The 22,669-nt window shown below is 47.7% G+C and overlaps 1 protein-coding gene across 1 annotated transcript in view; it reads right to left on the minus strand.

The window, feature by feature from the left end:
* SH2D5 (SH2 domain containing 5) overlaps positions 1–22,669 on the minus strand; it is a 139,590-nt gene that overhangs the window by 67,883 nt on the left and 49,038 nt on the right. The window contains exon 2 of the mRNA XM_085608957.1: positions 20,414–20,656. Coding sequence (XP_085465083.1) covers positions 20,414–20,491 — 78 coding nt within the window. The 5' untranslated portion in view covers positions 20,492–20,656. The remainder of the gene's footprint in view (positions 1–20,413; positions 20,657–22,669) is intronic.

Below are 22,669 nucleotides of genomic sequence, written 5' to 3' on the forward strand. Positions count from 1 at the left end.
TCTCAGAACCAGAACCTATTTACTCCACAAGGGTGGTAGGCACGACCACATGTGCAGCCGTTGATCACTCTACTCCATTCTACCACAGACAGAAGAGCAGCTACACCACTGCAGCGACAGGAGAAGCCCATTCTGCTACTCATCAAACACAACCACAAAACACTTCCCACATGAGTCACAGTCACAACTCTACACTTACAAGCAGACTTAACTGCAAAAAAAGCTCAAACGTTCTAGCCCTCACTCCTCTACGCTCTGCTACACACTTAAGCACGGCAACCAATGTTAGGATAAGAGCACTACTCCGGTGATCAAGCACAACACCTAAATGCTTTTCTCCTAGGTCACACAACCATCAAACATCCTTCCAACCAAGCGCATTGTATGGTGTAGCATGGTGCCAATTCACAAACGAGCTTTGGGGACTCAGCAGTCTATGAAGCAATATTTAATTATAACTACAATACAATGCAAAGAGCTGACAGAGCCTTATTTGCATGTAATTCCTGAAACGCATGTGGACAGATGCCACCAAAAGATGCCAACATCTCTGGATTGGAGCCATAGCCTCACAATCCTAGATGCCTTAATCATTATTTTGATGAAAGTCTTGGCACTGCTAGAGAAAATGTGTCCCTCCTCCCTTTTTTTCAGTGAAGGCTCGCAAATTATACCAAATGTAAACTGTCCAACTAGATAGGTACCAACTGGATGTAACCGGACTGAGGCAGAAGCCAACCTTCATGCGCGAGGAAGGCACTGTGAATCATAATACTAGAAAAAAAAATTTGGTGAACATAATAAAAATGTTTTAAAAGAAGCACGCCACTCTTGCTTCCAAAGCGGAATGTAAATTAAGTACATCCCGTTTGGGAAGCAAGAGTGATTGTGCTTCTTTTATACAGTTTATTATGTTCACCAAATTTGTTTTTCTAATCATATGATGCGCAGTGGCAGTGCCAAATTTGGTGAATAACATAAACTGTTTTAAAAGAAGCAAAATCCTGTTTTGGTAGCAAGAGTGATTGTGCTTCTATTAAAGCAATTTATCAATCAAGGCTAGGCCCAAGGGGGGGTCGAGTGCTTCTGGAAAGGGCCTGGTGCATCCTGAGCAAGCATGAGGGATATTATAAACAAGGAGTCGTTTTATATGTGACTGTTCTGCCTCTGTTTTTTGTCACATTCAATTTGGCATTCACGGTATTTGCTACTAGAAATCCGAGCTGTAATGTGAAGGGCATGCTAAAATATGACCTAGTGAGGAGGAGAATGGGAAATTCTGAATGCGGACCATGTGTACAGAGTGTTAACTGAGCCCACAGTTCACTGCATAAGGATTTCAGTACGTTTCCACCGTTTTTTTTTTTAACATTTAGCGAAATGTTCTAGCATGCGGCGACAAAAAAATCAAAACTTGTTTCAACACCGTCAAAAACTCTGTGCAAAGCCTAGCTTTGAAGTGCGCTCTGCTGTTGAATTAACCTGCCATTTTTTTACCTTAAAAAGATTGTGTGTTTCGATCTAAAGCAGTTTGCATCGGTATCTAAATTCCCTTCACGCCTCTCCTTTCTAGGCGTTCGCCTTCTGCACTGGCTTCATTTTGCAAAAAGTGACTTTACTTTAACTTTAGGACGTAAATTTAAGTAGCTAGTGAATCCCATCCACACAAGAGTCTCGTCAGAGTTGACCCAGGGCCACTCTCGGGATACTCACCTGAATAAATGCATACCCTTACGATCAAGAACGGATTATCGAGACCTTTGTTACCTTCATATGAAAGTCCTAAAAACAAACGGAATTACCTATTTCATATGGTCGAGCCAGGACAAACGTATAGTCAATGCCAGCAACATCACTTAGCATTTAAATGAGGTGATGCAGAGAAAACGATTCCATGCCAGAAGCCACAAAGGTCACATGGTTTAAACGAAAGGCCACACATACAACATACACACACACACACACACACACACACACACACTTGTCTTCACGAAATTGGAATTACCTTTACCTCCGCTCCGAAAACAGATAAAGAGCAGTTGGAGAATATAAGCCATAGCGAGTGCTCAGTCATTACTCTCGAAGGCATTTATTGAAAATCGTCTTTTTTCATTTTTATGAGTATTATTTATAACTAACTCACCTATGGAACGTTCTCGCGCCCAGGCTCCTCGTGTCTGCAGACAGCGTGGCAAAGGTGGAAGCCGGAACTGGAAAGTGCTGGATTTTGACTCCTCCCCCAGCCCACCAATCATTTAAAAAATAAGCAACGGGAAGGAAGAGACAGAAGTGACTGACACTCCCCCACGCCTACACTGTTTTAACCGGACTGCCCTGCCCCCAGCTATTGAAATGAATGGAGGGTTTCTGACTCCTCCCTGGGCCGTGTGAATAACGCCCAAAATCAAACCCTAATCTGGCAGTGCAAAATGGACTGCGCCCACCTGTGTGCCGTCACTGTTCTGCTTTCTGACTGAAGGTCGAAGAAATCTTCGCCCAGCCGGAAAAGCATGAACAGCAGATCCAAGGGCCATCCTCCCCAGCCCCCTCATAGAAAATACCCAGATTTACACGTTTATTCACCGAGCAGCCAGCACAATTTATTGTTAGCTGCTCGGTGTTCCAACTTGCATTTTTTAATCCCCCGGGTGGCAGGGCGACTCCCATCTCGCCCCTTAGCACCAGCCGCCCCTGGGGTCTACAGTATACTTTTACACTGTGCAGTGCAGATGGCTCCCGAGAAGTGCAATACACTCCCTTCCAGTTAATCATAGCAAGAATGTCCAGTACATCTACCATGTGGCCATTACATAGATGATCAAATGTGCAAACCTGATACGCACGCCAGTTGGCACTTAGTAATCGAGCAATCACCTTATTCAGTCCCGGGTGTGGGCACACGATCGAGATCAGGGAGATCCAGTAATGCATGTCATTCACGCTGTAATTCAACTGTAGGAGATAAACAGATATTGCCTCTATATCTATTCCACTTCCCCCATTTGTGGTCCCATTTCCTAGGGCACCCCCTATGCTTGAATACATCCTTCTCAGCAATCATTGCCCTATCCATGTCGACCGCACAATTCTGCATGGTCGGGCCGCCCCACCCCCCACTTTTGCTCAATATTACGTTTGGCGATGGCTCACCCCATTGAGGCCCACGTTTTCTCTGTTTGTGTTAAATCCGTGGCATCCCATACATTTAGGAGACAAAACTGGGGGGAGGCCTTCAGAGTCTTGCCACCCGCTCTCTCCATCTGCTCTGTAACCCTGTTCCAGGAGTGTCGCACTATTGAGCAGTCCCATAGGGTATGAAAGAAAGATCCCGGTTGTTGGCACTGCGGGAGGCACAATGGGTCAGCTCTTCTACCCAATTTGGCCAAAATCTTTGCATCTAAATATACACGGTGGAGGATCTTCAGTTGGACCAGGCGCAGTCTCATGGGGATAGCCACTTCTCAAAGAGAAGCCAAAACATCACGCCAATCCTCCTTGTTAAATTCCCGCAGGTCAGCCTCCTAGTGTTGACGCAGGCGCAGGATGGGGTCCGGGCAATTATTTAACAGCTTTTTATATGTGAGGGATATGGCTTTTTTAGGCATAGGGTCTAATATCAACCTGTCCTCCAGTGGAGAGGACTCGGGCAGAGGGACATCCTTGGGTAAGGCAGCTGTGACTGCATGGCTAATCTGTAAATACCTGAATGTCTCGGTTTGCGCTAATTGATATTTGGTCTGTAGGTCTGCAAAAGTGGCCAGTTTTCCCTTCACCCACATGTCCCCCAATGTCGAGATGCCTATCATGTCCCACCTGTCGAACCCGGGGCATTTACTGAGCTGACCCAGTATGTCTGGTTCCCAGAGCGGTGTGGCTTTTGTAAGCTTATTATGCCAGCCCCATTTCCTATTTACTCCATGCCAGATCTCCACTGTGCGAGCAGTGGGTCCTGTGAGGTTAAGCTTACGAGGGTTTGTGTAAAGTGCCCTATTATATCCCCCGTCCCAAAAGCCAACGGTCTGTACGGAAATTGGGGTCATCATATTCCCCATCTACCCATTTATTGATGGCAACCAACTGGGATGCTTGATAATAAAGCTGCATGTCGGGTAGTACAATAGCCCCATCATACCATCCCATAGTCAGTTTTCTCATGGCTATGCGTGGGGCCCGACCATCCAACAGCAGCCCCCACACCACGCTGTCGATACTGGCAAAATAAGTGTCAGGAATCGCATTGGGAGTGTTCTGCAATGCATAGAGGAAACGCGGCAGCGCCAACATCTTGAACAGTGCCGCCTGTCCCAGGAGGGTAAGGGGGAGGGATCGCCAATGCTTAGCGTCAGATCGAAGTCGAGTCAGGGGTACTAGTAAGTTTGATTCATAGAATAAGGTTGGATTTGGTGTTATATATATACCGAGGTACTTGAAGCCCTGTGATGCCACTGGTATATCATAGCCCCTAGGGTTGTATGGCGGTGCACCCCACAATACATAGAGTTGGGACTTGGTCCAATTAATTGCGTACCCGGAGTGGGCGCCAAAAAATATGAAATATATGGAGGACCCTGACTAGGGACCGCGAGGTCGAGGCCAAATATAGGAGAATGTCGTCCGCATACAATGAAATACAGTCTTCGTGATCCTCCATCCATCTCAGCTCCCTGATCTCAGGGTCTCCCCTGACCCAAACAGCCAGTGGCTCTAGCACCAGGGCAAAGAGCAGAGGCGACAGAGGACACCCCTGTCTGGTGCCCCTCTGCAATTGCCTAGAGACGTGGTTATTAACTGTCACATGAGCGGTCAGTTGGGCATAGAGCAGTTGGAACCACGTGATAAACTTAGGTCCAAATCCCATCCTTGTCAGTACTGCAAAAAGAAAGTCCCACTCGATGGTATCAAACGCCATAGATGCGTCCAATGACAGCAGAGCTGCATCACCCCTGATCGCGTCACTCCTGCCTAGGACCCCGTGCAATTGCCTTAAATTCAAGGCTGTGTTCCTCCCTGGCATAAACCCGGATTGATCCGGGTGTACTAGCTCGGTAATGTAGGGAATGAGCCTGTTGGCCAATAGTTTAGCTAAGATTTTCGCCTCAACCGTGAGGAGTGATATGGGACGATAGGCTCCACAATCCTCTGATGGTTTGCCCGGCTTGTGAATGACCACAATGGAGGCCATCCTAACAACAGCTGGTAGGACCCCGATGTCAAAGCTTTCGGCATACATTTGCAATAAGTGGGGAGAGAGTTTGGAAGCCATTGGCTTGAAGATTTCTATTGGGAGCCCGTTGGATCCCATGGCTTTACCAGAATGCACATCTTGAATTGCTTTCTGGGTTTCGGCCTCTGTAATGTCACTCTCCAGGGAGTCTCTGTCTTGTGTAGACAGACAGGCTACTTTAATGGTCGACAGGAGGTCCGTCGCCATGGAGGGCTGGGACGTCTCGGAGGACGTATATACCAAAGAGAAGTGAGAAGCGAAGGTTTTGGCGATCTGCTGGGGATCAGTGATCATATCTGTGATCGAATCTTTTTAAAAAATTGTGCTTTTAAAATTGTGTTACAGCTGATTTTAGTGTTGTATATTGGGGGGAACAGAGCTGTGTTCAATGCTCTGAAGCGCGCCTCTTTCCTCTACACTTCCGCTTTTCTGAGCGCCAGGTCAGCATTCTAGTGGCTGTACCTGGGCGTCTCCTTCCTCCCCACCGTGCTTCAAAAGCGCGTGATGACGCGACCGTGCAGCATTGATTGAGATCGGAGGCGGACCACTTGCGTGAGTCTCCCGATATTCTACCTGTGAAAAACTAACTTTTATTGTGAAAACGAACCTTTTTAAAAAATTGTGCTTTTAAAATTGTGTTACAGCTGATTTTAGTGTTGTATATTGGGGGAACAGAGCTGTGTTCAATGCTCTGAAGCCCGCCTCTTTCCTCTACACTTCCGCTTTGCTGAGCGCCAGGTCAGCATTCTAGTGGCTGTACCTGGGCATCTCCTTCCTCCCCACTTTGCTTCAAAAGCGTGTGATTACGCGACCGCGCCGCTGGTGCGCCGAAGGCGCGCCTAAGGCAAGCCCGTCTGCGCCCGACAGGGCCCCGTGGCCGGAACCCCTGCTTCTTCCCCCTCTTGGCATTACCACTACTCTTCCTACCAGCTCAGACAGTTTAATTGAACCCCTGACACCCTCTGTATGCATTTCATAGCTCCCGAAGAGCTCCACGGACACTGTCCACATTGCCATCTCACTCTTACAACTGTCCGTTTTGAACCCCCTACTCGTTCTGACCACTTCAGAATTCTTTTATTAAACTGTAGATCCCTCCCTAAACACTCTACAGAGATCTGGATGCTCCTGACAGACTTAGATCCAGACGTTCTATTCCTGACGGAAACCTGGCTGAATACCAGCTCAGAACCTGATATCATTCAATCCCTCCCCCAAGGATTTGCCATTCAAAGAGCAGACCGTTTAATAGGCAGGGGTGGAGGGATAGCAGTTATCCATAAAGACAATTACACCTGCCGCCTGCTTGGTAATCCAGTCTCTGACTGTGAGAACGCCCATTTTATTACAGAATTTTCTCCCCTCATATCTTTTTCCGGTATCCTTGTCTATCGTCCCCTGGCCCACTAGGTTCCTTTCACCAATCTATTTTGGAGGTTGCATCTAATCTAGCAAGCTCTGCACCCAACCTGACTGTACTCGGTGATTTCAACCTACACTTTGATGCAAAATCTACCGCTAACGCAACCGAGCTCACCAAGGGCCTCACAATGCTCCAACTAACCCCAGAATCACACTTACCACTCATGTGAAAGGCCACCTTCTAGACCAGGTGTTCTCTAGTTTAGAAAACCTTCAGGGGTCAGATCCCTCTCCTCTCCCGTGGACAGACCACTCGCTGATTGACCTCTCCTGGTTCCCGCAAAATATTAAACCCCCCATACTTTCCTCCTGGACACTCGGTCGCCGCTGGTCTAAGCTTCCCCTAGAGGAATGGATCCAAGCGCTGGAACAAACTAAACCCAAACCCAATGCTTGCCCTACTACAGCAAATGATGATTTTCATAACTGGATAGACCAATCATTGGACTTAGTCTTCCCCAAAACAAAACTCAAACAGACAGAAGGACCTCACAACTCTCCCTGGTTCACCCCTAACTTTCGTGTCCTAAAACAACAATGTAAAATCAAGGAAAGACAATGGAGGAAAGATTTCCTTCCGTCAAACAAAACTGAATATAGATCAGCCATTCGCAAATATAAAGCTGAGAATAAAATAGCTCAATCATCTTACTACGAAGAAAGGATTCTAAAAGCTCAGAACTCGCCCAGGAAACCTTCGTCATAATTAAGAAACTTCTCAAACTTCCTGCTCCCCATATAACACTAGACCCCACTGGGCAACACTGCAATAAATTAGCGCAATTCTTCAATGATAAGGTCAAAGCTATCGTTGAATCCCTTCCACAGAGGAACACTGTCCCAGAGTTTCCTATCAAGTTGGCCCCATCTAACACTATGCCCATTCTTGAATCCTTCCCCCCCCTGTCCCTGGAAACTCTTATGGCCCTGTTGGTCTCCATAAAGAGCGGATCTCCCAGGGACTCAGCCCCCCTGAATATTCTGAAACAGGCTATTACTACCCTAGCCCCCAACATGCTCCAACTGATCAATACGTCGCTCAGTTCTGGAATAGTCCCCCCGAATTGGAAAAAAGCTATGGTTAGGGCCCTTCTAAAAAAACCGAGCCTTGATCCTACCGACCTAGGCAACTACCGACCAATATCCCTCCTCCCTGGAATTAGCAAAGTGACAGAAAAATTTGTCAACCTTATTCTTTCTGATTTTCTTGAATCTCACAATCTACTTCACCCTTCACAAACTGGATTTCGCCCCCATCAGAGCACAGAATCCGCTCTATTAGCAGTCACAGAGGAATGTAAAAAAATCCTTGACGTGGGAGGCTCCACAGCGATTATTCTCCTCGACCTAAGCGCGGCATTTGACACCGTAAACCATTCAACTCTTATCCAGCGCCTAAGGAAAGTTGGTGTTACGGGCACCGCCCTACAATGGCTCCGCTCCTTCTTAGAAGGAAGAACTTTCCAGGTCTTTGAGGAAAATATTCTGTCCCATCCAGTTCTTCTACCTAGCGGGGTCCCACAGGGCTCCTCGCTTAGTCCGACACTTTTTAATGTTTACATGTCCCCCCTGGCTGACATCGTAGCCCCCTCGGGAATCCGCATAGTGACCTATGCGGATGACACACAACTAGTGGTGGCCCTTAATCTTCTGGATCCAAACACTAAAAAACTTCGTTCTTGCCTGGAAGAAATCTCCAAATGGATGGATTTATCCCAGCTTAAACTAAATGGGGGAAAAACGGAGATTATGGTATTAGGGAACCCACGCTGCTTCCAGTCCCACCTCATGTGGCCGTCCATCATGGGCCCCCCTCCCTCCCCTAAAACCGAGATCAAGAGTCTGGGTATTTGGTTAGACCAGGACCTGAGCTTTAGGACTCAGGCCAGGAAGACTGCAGCTGCTTGCTTCGGGTTGCTCAGAATGGCACGTAAAATCCTCCCCCTCCTGCCCCCCCAGCAAAAAAGGTCATGGTACAGTCCCTCATTCTTTCAAGGCTGGACTATGGAAATGCTCTTTATCTGGGCGCCCCTGCATCTGTTATTTCCAAACTTCAACTAGTCCAGAACTGCGCAGCCAGATTACTTACAGGATCCTCGATTAGACAATCGGCCAAGCCCTCAATTCAATCTCTCCATTGGCTCCCCGTGTTGGAACGCATCAAGTTCAAATCTCTGTGTACTGCGCACAAAACGCTGCTTGGGTCTGGCCCTCCCATTAATTCATCCCTCATCAGCCTCTATAAATCCAACAGGGAACTTAGATCTGACAATTTACATCTCGCAAAAGTCCCAAGAATAAAGAGGTCCAGAAGCGGTGGGCGGCTCTTCTCCTATAATGCCTCCAAACTCTGGAATTCCCTCCCACTCCAACTTCGCACAAATCCCAATCACATGGCCTTCCGCTAACAACTAAAGACTCTACTATTTCCTTAGTCCGCATCTGCTCTTGATCAATTCTATAGCGCTGGGACTCTCCCGGGTAGCCATGCGCTCTACAAATGTCTTTTCATTCATTCATATCTCCATCAGTCCCACGTAATGAGGGAACCCACCTAGTTATCTGTTCTTTTTTCTCCAACCAGGCCAGAAGTTTACCCGTCCGTTCACCATGCTCATATATCTTATGGCGAGTGGTGTTATATCTCGCTTTGGCCGCTTCTGTCAAAAGCTGGTTATAGTCAAGGCACACCATCGCTAACGAGTGTTGCGCATCAGGATCAGGGGTACAATCCAGGGCTTTTTCCTTGGTCAGGATCTCCTCCTCGAGTTCTGTTATGCGCTTAGTAAGTTCCCTTTTATGCCCGACCATCAGCGTCAGGGCTCTGCCATTCATAACGGGATCGAACGCCCCCCACAACATGCGGGCTGAGGTGACCGACCCCACATTTTCCTTCAAATAATAGTCAGCTTCTGTGAGCAGTGTTTCCCTAATGTGTGGTACCTTAAGTGCCCAGGGATTTATAGTGAGGGTAGTGCGATGCTTGGGTAGTCCGAGTGTGAGCGTCGTGAGGACGGGGGAATGGTCAGAGACTCCACACGCAAGGCATCTAGAGTCAGTGAAAACATATATATCCAGGGCGTATGTGAACATGTGATCGATGCGCGATTGACTATTGTGAGCCCCAGAGTGAAATGTAAATTGTGCGGCTGTAGGGTTAAGCCATCTCCAGATATCTACTAAGCCCAATGCGGCCAGGAACTCAGTCAATTGATTCACCCCCGGGTGGGTCCCTGCGAGGCGGGAGGCAATCCCTGGAGCCGTCTACAGTCAGATTAATGTCCCCCTCACCCCCCAGCACAAATAGCCCTAAGGGCAAACAAAGCAGGAGCGCTCCAAGATCTCGCAGCGTGGTACGTTGCAGCCCAGGGGGGACATATACGGATATTACATTGAGAGTCTGCCCCTTCCAGGCACCAGAGAGTGCCACATACCTGCCCTGTTCATCCGACCAAGTCCTGTGTATCATAAATGGACAACCCCTACGCAGGAGCACACCAGGCCCCACGTGAACCTGAAGTAAACCCTGAGTGAGCGACCAAACGATATCCCCATCTATTCAATGCATCACACGAGTTGCCAACCAAATGCGCCTCTTGGAGGAGGACAATATCTGGCGCCTGGTACTGGAGAACTATGCTCTGCTTAATTTTGTCTCCCAAGCCATTAACGTTCCATGTGAGGAATTTGAGAGCTAAGTGAGGTCGCATGTGTGTATAGGTAGGTGAGGAATGTTGAGACAGGAGACAAGGGGCATGCTCATGTCTGGACAGCTGTGGTAGGGGACGCATGCAGGCATGCAGTGCGTCAGGAATTCAGACCGTGTGGTCATAGAATCTATCAATGGACCCATGGACTCCTCCAGAATTACTTCTTGCGCTTCCCATGGTTGTGCAATGGAACCCCGAGTGTGGACAAACCATGTCACAGAGGAGGTGAAGTGCTGCAGAGTACGACTTGACCCATCAAGGAAAAAGACAATAAACATTACCATTGCATAAATACCAAAAACAAAAGAGTGGGAACAAATCCCTCCTACCCCCAACACCCAACTCCCACCCCCCACCCTGTCTCCCTGCATAACGGGTTCAAAACCACCCGCCATCCCCAACTTGCCGAGTGCCTGTCGCCCACCCTCAACAGTATCGAGAACGTGATCCATCTCACTCCTTAAGGCATCATTTCGTGAAGACATTAGTACCCCCTGCATTCAACTCCATATTTTGCAAGTCAGACTCGTTAAGTATTATTCATCAATAGTCAAAAGAGTGCAGTGCCGTGACTACAGGAAACCAATAACCACATGGAACCGGACTTATATGAGCTCTAGCACGCTAGAGGACGTGCAAGAGGCGGTGAATACTAAAACAACATGCATCTATCAAATTTGCACTCAAGAAGTCATTTAAACCAAAGGGCAGTCTCTCGCACTTGCCGAACACCGACCTCTATCCATTCGGACTTTGCATCATCGAGCCACCATCTGGCGGGGACCCCTGCCGCTGGTGTTGTCTGCCACCCTTACCATTATCTCCAATAGGTTTATGGGGACAGTTACCAACAGTTCGCCAGCCCCATGCGTCCTTGGGTCTAGTGAAGAACCATAATTTCCCTTCTGACTCGTAGCTTAGCAGGGAACAGCATAGAGTATTTGATTTCTAGGTCCCTCATCACACGCTTCACGTCCAGGAAGCTGTGACACTGTTTCGGAACTCGCAGGGTGAAGTCTGGAAAGAAGGTGATCTTGCTGTTGTCTATCACCAGCGGTGGGGCCGCCCTCACGGTCTGGAGTATGGTGTCCCTATCACGGAAGTTGAACACTCTAGCCAGGAGAGGCGCACCAGGCTTGGGCCTACCCCCGGGGACTCGGTGCGCATGTTCAATGGAAAAACATTTGGAGAGACCCCTTGGCTAGAGTTTTTGGAGTATCAATTCCTCAACAAAGAGGTCAGCCACCTGTCCCTTGGCCCGTTCCGGCATCCCCAAGATACGTACATTGTTACGCCTCATGCGGTCTTCGTAGTCATCGAGTTGAAGGGCCATTGCCTCCTGCATAGTTTGAAGGTCAGCCACCTGTCGTTTGAGCAGGTCCGTATCATTTGACAGTTCTTTGGCGGTGCTTTTGACGGCACTGAAGCGGTCAGACATTTTCCTCATGTCCGCTCTAATTAAGAACACCCCCGTGGCGACTGTATCAATGCGGGCTTCCAGTGAGGTACGCACCGTGGTTTTGGGGGTTAAGATGTTCTGCAACGTGGGGTCTGGTGGATCCCCACTCAATTTGAGATTAGCCTGTTCCTCATCCTGGCCCTTCTGCCAAGCGTATTTGTCCAATTTAGTTTGCATTGTGCTTTGGCCGCTGTGGCCACTCGCCATGATGTTGCCGATGGGTGCAATATAGCAGAGAAGGGGCCGAGCTGTGCCAGCTACTCACCGCCGCCTGCTGTGAGTACGAGCCCACACTGGCCTGTCGGTTTCCACCATCAGGGCCCAGCCCGTAAAATAGCACTGTCACAAAGGAGTCCCACACCAGTGGAAGAGGGAGGGGAGGGAAAAAAAACAGGAACTAGGAGGGGTCGATAGCAGTTGGCCAGCGTGCAGCACAGCAGAGAGCCTCGACTGTGAAACACCAGTCGACCCTGGTTGAGGTGTGAGCTGGACTCCAACTCCCCCCCCCTTTGCAGAGAGACTATAGGGCCACTATGCTCTTGGTAGGTGGGATGGTTATCGAACTTGTTCGGGCGTAGCCGCCTGGAATGTTGAACTAGCAGTGCCCCCCAGGCTGTCCCTCCACGTCGGGCCGTCTGGTGAGAGCCGACACAGGGCCACACTACGCTCCTGCAGCGCGTCCCTCAGGTTCTCCAGCCATCCACAATTGGCCTCACAGCCCACACCCTAGGCCCAGTTCACTGCTGTGATGCGTTACTTCATATGCGGCGGCACCGCCGGGTGCTTTGCTACCACGGTGCACTGTGCCACATTATCGAGGCCCAGGGCACGGAATGGGCCGGGCACGATGCGCTAATGCAGGGCTAATATTCCTCCCGTGGCCCCCGGGAACACTCAGGGCGGGACGCTGCACGGAATGTCTTTAGAGCTGGCCCCGATCAGCCCGCCACTTGCAAAGATGGGGCGTGCGGGCCGCCGACGTCTTGCGGAGCACTCCAGCACTCGGGGCACCCAGGAAGTCAGTTTGCTCGTTGCAGAGCCAGTGGCAGGAGCGGCGCACTCACCGCCGATGTAGCTGATGCTGGAATCGCCGCTCGGCCTCCTCAGTCCAGGCGGCGGCCCACACACCACGCCACGACCATGGTGCATATCAGCATGCATGGCCGGGGAGCGACGGGGCACGGCCAGATCAGCCGGAGCCACTGCACCACTCAGGCCGGCGTTCACTCCTTCAGAAGCCTTCGATTGACGCGATCCTCCACACGGCTAATGGGCACGATATCAGGGCCAGGTCGACACAGCCCCGTACGATTTTGGCCGGGGCAAGATGCTTCAATACGGATTGATCGGGAGTGGCGCAATGGAGCTAAGCTACCGTGCGGCCATTTTCCTCAGCAGTTGGCCACACCCCCATGTCTGAAGGTTTTGATTTTGTAGACAGGAGCACAAGGCTCTTCTGAGCAGGGGACCACAGAAATTGTGTCACCCACAGCTGATATGACTTCTGTCTCCTCATCAGGCTGTAGATAAACTGTTCATTGGTGGCGGCTGATTATTTGGTGCAAGGGCAAAGGCCCTTTACCTCTACCTCCAAAAGAGGATCTACTTAGGTCAAGCTGATGATTTGACCTGGTTTGCCATTACTTTTTCCTACATCCAGGATTTCATGTTCATCTAAATTTCTGAGGAAGCTTTTCAGTACCAGGAGGAACAGGTGTCTCATCAGGACCTAGACTTGGAAGGTGTTGTTCCATGTAAGGTTGGATGAAAACAACATATGTCCATTGACAGAATACCTAGAAAAGTCTCAGTGACTGGACATCGCTTGGACTGAATTACAGTCCAATGTTTTGTTGCCCTCTGCGCAACAACTCCAGATAGTGAACAGCCATATGCAAGTCAGTCTTGGTCTTGCTCCTGAAAGCAAGTTTTGAACATTGGTGCAGCAGTACTGCTGTATGTACCCTGGAAAACACGTTGCTGGACTGTCCAAGAGAAGAGACGTGGTCCCCTGAATTGACTGTAAGCACTATCTGAGTCCTGGTAAACCTGCCCAGGAGCCACGAGTATCTGTAGCCCAGCTGGCACTGCTCTCTTTGAAGAATACCTGCATACTCAAAGGGTTAGGGATGTGTTGGCACCATCGAAGACATGTGACTGTTCATGAGCTCGCACTTCTCTTTGACCTGCCTGAATTTGCAGAATCTCCAATATACCTTCTCTAACAGAAAGGACCACATCTTTGTTCTGCTGACTGAGGCCGATTGCCAAAATTCTGCCAATATCTGACCCATCATCCTATGGCATATGGTTCCAGGAAAATAGCGATTTAAAGACAAGACAGATCCAGATCCTAAACCAGTGCTCTACCAGTTCCAGAAGGGAGAGACCCGGTTCAAAGGGTGGCTCCAGTCTCATGGGGGGTCCCACCAGACAATTCAGACTAACCATCTTTTACAAAATGCTGCACTATGATGCCTTGAATTGGATTTTAGACCTATTACTGCCATAGTAATCTTTGTGAAATCTATGCGGTCTGCCCCTACACCGTAAACCAGACTTCCTCAATGCCCCACTGACCAGGCATCAAGAACTAGATATGCTGTCTATTTCACTTTGTGATAGCATGTAGCATCCCCTTAAACAGTGTGGGTTGGCATAAAGTTCTGATTTAGCTTGTGGACTATTGAATTAGAGTGTTCTTACAGGAGCACTGGCTCAGGTCTAATGAGTAGCCGACTTGAATTTAAAGTTGCAAGATTGACTGCAAGTCAGACACATAAATAACTCAGGAGATCCACTGTGTGAAATAGATTTCCTGAATTTTAATTAACATAGCTACATAATTCCCAGTGCTATCCCAAAGACAGAACTGTAAGCTTTAGCAGGTGCTCAATGATTGTGCTTTTGATTTAGTTACCTAAATGATGGAGACATTTTCAGGGCCAAATATCAGGTCTAGAAGGAGCATGGACCTTTTTGGTTTCTCTTGTGCTTATTTTTAACGGATCTGCTTTACCTACTTGTAACTAAAGTTGTATTGCCTTTTGGCAAGTAAAATCTGTTACTATGAATTGAGATTTTTTTGTGTAATTACTTTGCCCACTGTATCTGATTTCCAAATGTATTACCACCTCATGGAGCATGCCTTGACTGCTACAGTTGGCGTATCAATATCCATAAAGGAGGTTGGTGATTATGCAAATAGATTGCAATAGCACCAGAAGCCTCGGGCTAGATGTGAGCGACAGTACCCATCAGAGATAATACCACTAATCAGTGACCGCCTCAATCCTAGAAGAAAGGCATGGCATTCCCCCAACTTCACAAATGGGAGACCTGGGTCAGAAAATATTGCAAAGCCAACGTATCTGGCTTGCCTACAACACACAAAGTAGGCACAGGGTGGCACCGTTATTGCATACATCTGAAACTGTAAAGCAGAAAGACGCTGTAGGCGCTTCACCTGTGACGGACAGTGTTTTAAAAATGCTCAACGTCACAGTTCACCAAACGCCCTGTCTTTAATAGTTTGGAATTCATTAGCGTTGCCAGCAGACTGCCACATCTGTCTGTAGCCGGACTCTAAAAAGCAAGATCATGGACTTGTAACTCCAAAAGAAGGCTCAAAATTCAAGCAGTTCTTCATCGAAGAAGGAGATGTAGCTCTGGAATCCATTATTCCCAAGCAAGGTATCAAAGACCTTTCAGACCTCTTTGCTAGAATGCCAACCAATCTGCAACTGGCCCAACAGTGGCTTGTGCTACCCCAGCATCCGCACAGAGGTAAGAAAAAAGTCACATTTCTTACTGGGCATGTGTCTCTTCAACAGGTTATTATGTTATGAAAACAAATCCCGAAGAGGGAATCCCATAGCAAAGAAATCCTCACAATGAAATAAACATTTAGGTACGGTAATTGCATCAATTTTCATTCCTACCATTAAAGCCACCTGGCTATTTCAATCGCAGGAAAGGTAAGGTAAGGAGTTTGATTATGTCTTGGATCTAGATAATTAAGTATTGCAGGTTGTCGTAGCACAAGTTGCAGCATACAGCAGCCTGCTCTTTACTTCGCCCCGCTGCTAGCCTCCGCGAGCATTCTGGTACATGTGTATAAGGGTTGTGCGCCAGGGCGCTTTCACAGCATAGCTGCAAAATAGTGCAGACAGATGGGACAAGACCTGACTTCAACAGTTCATGTGTCTAACCAATGAGGCAAATCAGAGGAACAAATATTAGGTTAACACAACAAGGATAACAACCAAGAGTTCTGGGGTCTTACCGGTGTACCATATGATGGATCGTTAGGACATGATTATACCATTTTTTCACATTTTCTAAGAAATATCGGATAATTCGTCCTACAATTTGAATAATTCCAGCAACAATTTTGTGTTGTGATTTTGTTTGCTTTTTCTTTCTAGAAAATAAACTTAGTAAACATTTTTTAATGTTGCTGATGAGTGAGAAAACAATTTGTAGATAGGATATACCATTCACCGGTCAAGGAAGTGCTTTACCTATTTAATAGTAAACCACGAAAACAACAGGTGTCAAAACGACAACTGCAGTGAGAAAAAAAAATATCTGTATTGTTTCACGCCTCTGATGAAACTAATTTATTATTGCTCATGTAAGATCTTATTGACCAGATACACTGAAATTATGCAAGTTAAATTAATATTTGTTTCTATAATATGGAGATATCTTAGAAGAAATACTGAAAAATTGAAATTCTGGATTTGTCATGTAGTTTAGTTCACTTGAATACGCACAGGGAAGCACTCGCACATATAATATAACATAGCAGAGTCACCTGTTGTAGTGATTTGTTTCGTTGGAAAGATTACCTGAGACGAAGTGATGGATTTTCAGGAAAATTATGAACTTTGGTATCAAGTGCTGTAGGTTTGAATCACAGCATCCGCACTTTTTCAAAATGTGTCATCCTGTGCAAATCACTATATCCCTCTAGGCCTTATATCTCCATCTGCACAAACTTGTTGAGCACCTCCAGGCAATTCAATTCGCAGCATGCACTAAATGTGAAACATATTTGCTTCCAATATTCTGCTTTTTGCTTCAATTTAAATGTGCTACACTAGTTTAAAAGGTGGGATTATTTGCAAACGGCATAAGCCGTCAGTCAGCACCACTGAACATGCTCTACTAATTTAACTCTCGAAAGACAACTATGCATAAATACTCTATCCTGTTAAACTAGGCACTAGGGATGCTGTTTTGTATGCCTAATAACGGTGAGGTATCATAATATTGTACTAAATGACAGAATCTCTGAATGATAAACCGGGGCCCGGATCCCACCTTCACCACTTGAGCAAAACGTGAGATCGTGAGCAAAACTGTTATCTCATTGTGGCTCCTATCCTTAATTTCACAATTAAATAAAGTTGTCTCTTGTGTAGTTTGTGATCATGCTGTCAGGGAAATCTTAAATAAACCTTTCTATTGGTAACGTAAATTAGGAACTCTTGCAACTACCATATTATGCAGAAATCTAATCGTATGTGCTAAAGTGAAATACCTAAAAACAATAAGAAATGCCAAAAAATAAATACATTTTGAAATGTATAGATCCTTATCATGTCACCTGTTGCGCACTGACATAATGTGTCTTTAAGTGGCCCGCACTTTGGCTCCTAGGGCCGGACAACCCAGTGCCTAGGCACCACTTTAGCTTGGCATCACTCGCTGTGAATTTGGTGGCTGGCACCACTCCGCCTCCGACACAGGGTGAAAACGACACACCGGGTATGAGGAGTTTGAGGACAGACTTGTTAAAAAGCTGGGCATTCGGAAGTGACAGCCCTTTCATCCGGACCCCAAGGCACCCTGACCTTGATATGATATTCATTCTAATAACACGTTCGTTTGGTTTCCAGGGAGCCCGTCGCCTTGGTCTGCTCTCAAGCAGGGAACATTCTGTTCTTCCTCACATTCCCGCAGAAGCCTCCTGCGCAGCCTGCCAGCAGGGGTCGCACGTCTTCGCATTCCTGCAGGTGTGGACCGCTCTCCATAGTTTCTGCTGACAGGGAAGTCCTCGCAAGACCTTAAAGGGGCAGTGAAATGCGCCAGGAAGACACAAACACTGCAGAGACGTTCCATCCAGAACCAGCCTGCCTGCAAGCGAAGCCGTCTCCTACGTAAGCAAATGCCCGCACTTTTAAAAAAAATCGATTATAGCTCTACAAGAATGTAAATCACCCCCACGGTTGTCCTAAAATGTCCATAAAAGACTAGTGCAAATATTTAGAGTTCAGTCTGGGTCGGATGCACTGGATTACAATTCTCCAACATTTGGATATTTTACAAAACGCAAAAGGGTTGACTACATTTCGTCAGCAGGGTAGAATCATATGAATAAAAACAAAACAGACGCTAAAATAAACAAAAGCCCATCCACATCATTGGGCAACGTTCAGTCTGATTTTGAGGTTGGCTTGTATGTTCCCTTCCCTCCAATGGTGGGCTTCCATCCTACTCCAAGGCAGTGGTTACAAATCTGCCATATTTAGTTCTGTCAGGGTTTTGGATTTCCTCCCTTTTGGTGGAAAATCCACAATGACACTCAGTCCCAGCCGAAAGCAGGCTAACAGATGTTGATGTATTCCCAAAGTGAAGGTAGATAGTCACCTCTCTTGTGTGCCGGGTGGAATATTCCAGCATGTTACAGACACCAGACCTTTTCTTTTCCTCAACATCCGCTAAAATTTCCAGAATGATATTTCATGGTGTTAACTCTGCCCGTACATGGTGGCAGCTCTATTACATTAGGTAGGCTGGAGATTCCACCACCACGTATAGCTGAATCGACTCTGGATCCTGATACGCCGATGGTGACTCCAAGTTCACCACCTAGAATATACACTAACTGGGCTAGCTTAACTCATGAGAGACAAACGGGCCTGCTGTTTTTAGGTTGAGCCTGCGGCAGCGCATGCCCCAACAGCAGTCAAAATGGCCATTTTCCTTGCTTGCACCCTGGTCATAGCATTCTTGCTTCTCTACTGACGCCATGTTCCAGTCACATGCTTTGCTTTTACAAAACATCAAGTTACTCTAAATGAAACAAGCCAACATTAAAACTCCCAGAATGCATTGCAACACCGTTCTCTGCTCCACTTTACTCCCTTCTACACCACTTCACTCTGCGCCCCTCTACTCTACCCCATGCCACTCTATAACACTGTATTTCACTCTACAGCACTACTCTACGGTACTCAACGCCACTTTACTATATTCTACGCCACTTCACTCAACTCCCCGCCCCTCCACTCTATGCCACTCTACTTCATTCCATGCCGTTCTTCACCGCTCCACTCTACGACACTCTACTCCACTTCATGCCACTCTGCGACACTACTCCACTCTATCCCACTCCACAACACTCTACTCCACTCCATTCTATGATACTTCACACCAGTTTATCTACGCCACTTTACTCTACGCCATTCCATGACTCTCCTCCACTCCATAACACTCTACAACACTCTACTCTACTCCTCTCACTCTAGCCACTCCACCCTACGCCAAACTCTATGACACCCTACTTTACGCCACTCTACTCCACTCCATTCTACACCATTCCACGACACTCTACTCAACTCCACTTCACTCTACCCCACCCAACTCTATCCCATGTCGCTCTACGGCACTCCACTCGACTCCACGGTACTCCATTCTACAGCACTCCATTCTACGCTCCTCCATTCTATGACACTTTACTCCACTCCACACTACTCCATGCCACTCCCCTCTAAGCCACTTTACTCTACACCACTGTACTCCCCTCCACTCAGGGCACTGCACTCTACAATACTCTTCTTTTCTCAACTCTACACCACTCTTCTCCACTCTATGCCACATTCCACTCTATGACACTCCACCCCATTCCAGGCCACTCTCCTCTACGCCACTAACTTTTAGCCATGCTGAACAGTAGCTGGTGTAAACGTGGCTAAAACACAAAGGCAAAGCCAATAGCTCTCGCATCGGCGAGACCTACTGGCTTTGGCCATGCTTGTTTGATTGGGGCTGCACGTCACACATTGACCTGGGTTCTTGTCAGGGCTGCTCCTGGAATACAGTTTTAAAACTTGAGCCTTCTGTTAGCAATTCCAGTAGCAGTCGCTTCGGCTGGTATTCACTGATTTGTTCCAACTGTTAGTCTAATAATGCGGCGCAGCGTGGACCCGGACTGCCAGGAACGCCTGACTTCCTCTGACTCGGCAATAAATACCACAGGGGCCGCATAAACGGCGTCTGACAAGGCAGCAGCTGTACCGGCCCCACACATGATGGAACAGTGAACATCTGCAGTGCCGGCCTTTGGGTGGCAGCGGCCTCTAATCATAAGACTGAAGGTGAGGCGTGACTCCACGCCAAGTCTATATTTGTCCGCATATATTTAACTGAGACTGCTATTCAATATTTAATTTCTTCCAGCTGTGATGGTGAAGGGCAGTCTGATATCTGGTCTGAGAATCTCAACAAACTGCACACCAGACACGTCGGACAGTTATGAACACTCGGGCGGCTCTGTGGCCCTAGAGTCCACGTGCAACGGGCACTTACCTCTGTAAACTTGGTGACGACCCGGGCTTTCGGAAGGGGGCCTTTCCCGTTGCACTCACTTCCAGCCTTCCGCCTCATCGTACGGTGTGAAACGACTACTTCAACATGCCCCAGCAGCGCCGACGTCACGCGCCTGCTACCACGTCACATGACTCTACGGACGTCACACGACTCCTTTGACATCACGCAACTGCATCCACTTCCTACGGCAGCTTCGACGTCACGCGACTTATGGCCTGATGGCTGAAAAGAAAAGGACAGGACCAAAGTGGTAAAACATAGTTCAGCAATTTACACACACGTTTTCTTTGTGATCTACCTGCCGTAGGTGCACACGCAGGACTTGAACATCCAGTTATGAATGACCACTTGTAAAGGAAGGAGTAACACATAGTCTCAAGGTCGGGCCCTGGGAACATATTTTCTCAGCCCCCTATGGCTCACCTGTTGGAGTTCGGCCAACACAGCAAGACTTATGGGAAGACAGACACTAAAGACTGACATACTTCACACGCACAGACACGGCCAATTCTCAAATCCGCAAAGCTCTGCAATTCACCTCAGCCTTCCTTAACACACAACGCCTGCTGCTATTACACTTGGAGCCGCACTAAGAGGCCTCGGACAACTCTGTAAAAGCATCTCGGGTCTGATCTGCGCCGCCCCCTGCTGTTCAGAGGCCGAAACACAGCTCTACCCATTCACCTAACTGCTCACCCGAGCACCAGGCTATTGCAGTTAGATTGTTCACAAAACTCAGCAACTGTACCTCAATCCTGCACCCCCGAACGCTACAGTAGCAGTGACCCCTCACCCCTACACGCCATGGCAGTGTGCTCTAATTCAGACCTTCACATTTCCTGTATATACCACAAAAAATTATATGACGCAAGAGCGCACCAGGCCTCCAACCAGAGCAGACACGGCTCAGGAACAGGATTTGTATCCATCCTGCCAAAACATTTCTTTTCTAATTTCCCGAATGCTAAACTCATCCAGAAAACATGTCCCTGCTCATGCAAGGAGCCTCTGGGTTCCATTAGACAAACAGGGTGAATCAGCTAACATGGCACCAATACTGTTATAAGATAATATTTTGCCGCAGGCGAACAGTGTATATTTCGAAACATTAGGTCTGCCTCTTCATTGTTGAAGGAAAAACAGGCATCCAAATGTGCGCGCACCATATTTGGACACATTCTCGCTGCACTGCACTGCCTGTTGTGACATGTACCAGAGCCATCATCTTTGATGGACTGAATTAGGCTTTCTGTTAAGTGCAATTGGCACTGCCCTTGCTGCCCATGGTCTCAGGGGTCACGAAAACAATAGTGGGAAAAGAAAGTAAACGGCCCTATTCGGCTCCTGTTCATTTTCTGTAGATTCCACTCGGTGATTTGCCCAGGATCAAGGAAAGATTAGCCGACGCTGGGAGCTAGAACAAGAGGAAAGAGGGAGAAATAAAGAAACCGAAAAAAAGAAAAAGAAAGACCAGACAGATAGCTACATGAAGGCAGAATGAAAGTGAAAGAGTATTGACTTTATGATATTGGTTCCGGCTCGGCTTGTGTTTTGAGTCTACGGTCAAGCTGGTCCCCTGACTCGGCTCTGGCTCGGCCATTCTTATGAGTTCTCTGGCTTGCCCACCTCCGATCGTTTTAACTTTACGGTTTGGCGTCAACAGTACAGAAAATTAGACCTATGCAGAGAACAGATTGCCTACAATGGTTCAATGGTTTGTAGTCCCAGCACTTAGAAGGATGAACAGCAGTGCAGCCAAGAGCTCCAGTCTCTAAAGGTAATTGGGATGATTTAGTGGTCAACCCACCTCGGCCAATGGCATGGACAGATCATTTCTTGGTCCCGTTTGTTATGTGGCTGCCAAGGCCTAAGGTGCAGGAGGAATCTAAGGGGGGAATAACACGCCGGAAGTGGGCTGGATTTTCGCCGGGCAAGTTTAACAGTGCCCTTTTGCAGGGGGGGCTACCTGGGGGAACAGATGCTGATAGTGCCTGTGTAAATTTGGACAGGAGGATTGCGGAGGCACTAGATAGCACGGCCCCCTGGTCACGGAAAATACTGGGTAGAGCACAAAATCTGCCCCTTGGTTTAATGCTGTTTTGAGAAGTGCAAAAGCAGACTGCAAACGCATGGAAAGGCAATGGAGGAAGGACTTTTCGGACCAGGGGAGGAGAGAATATAAAGCTATGTTGAAATGTTACCACAGGCTCATTAGAAGGACTAAGGCAGTATACT

This window comes from Triturus cristatus, chromosome 1_2 (assembly GCF_964204655.1).
Source record: "Triturus cristatus chromosome 1_2, aTriCri1.1, whole genome shotgun sequence".
Lineage (NCBI taxonomy): Eukaryota > Metazoa > Chordata > Amphibia > Caudata > Salamandridae > Triturus > Triturus cristatus.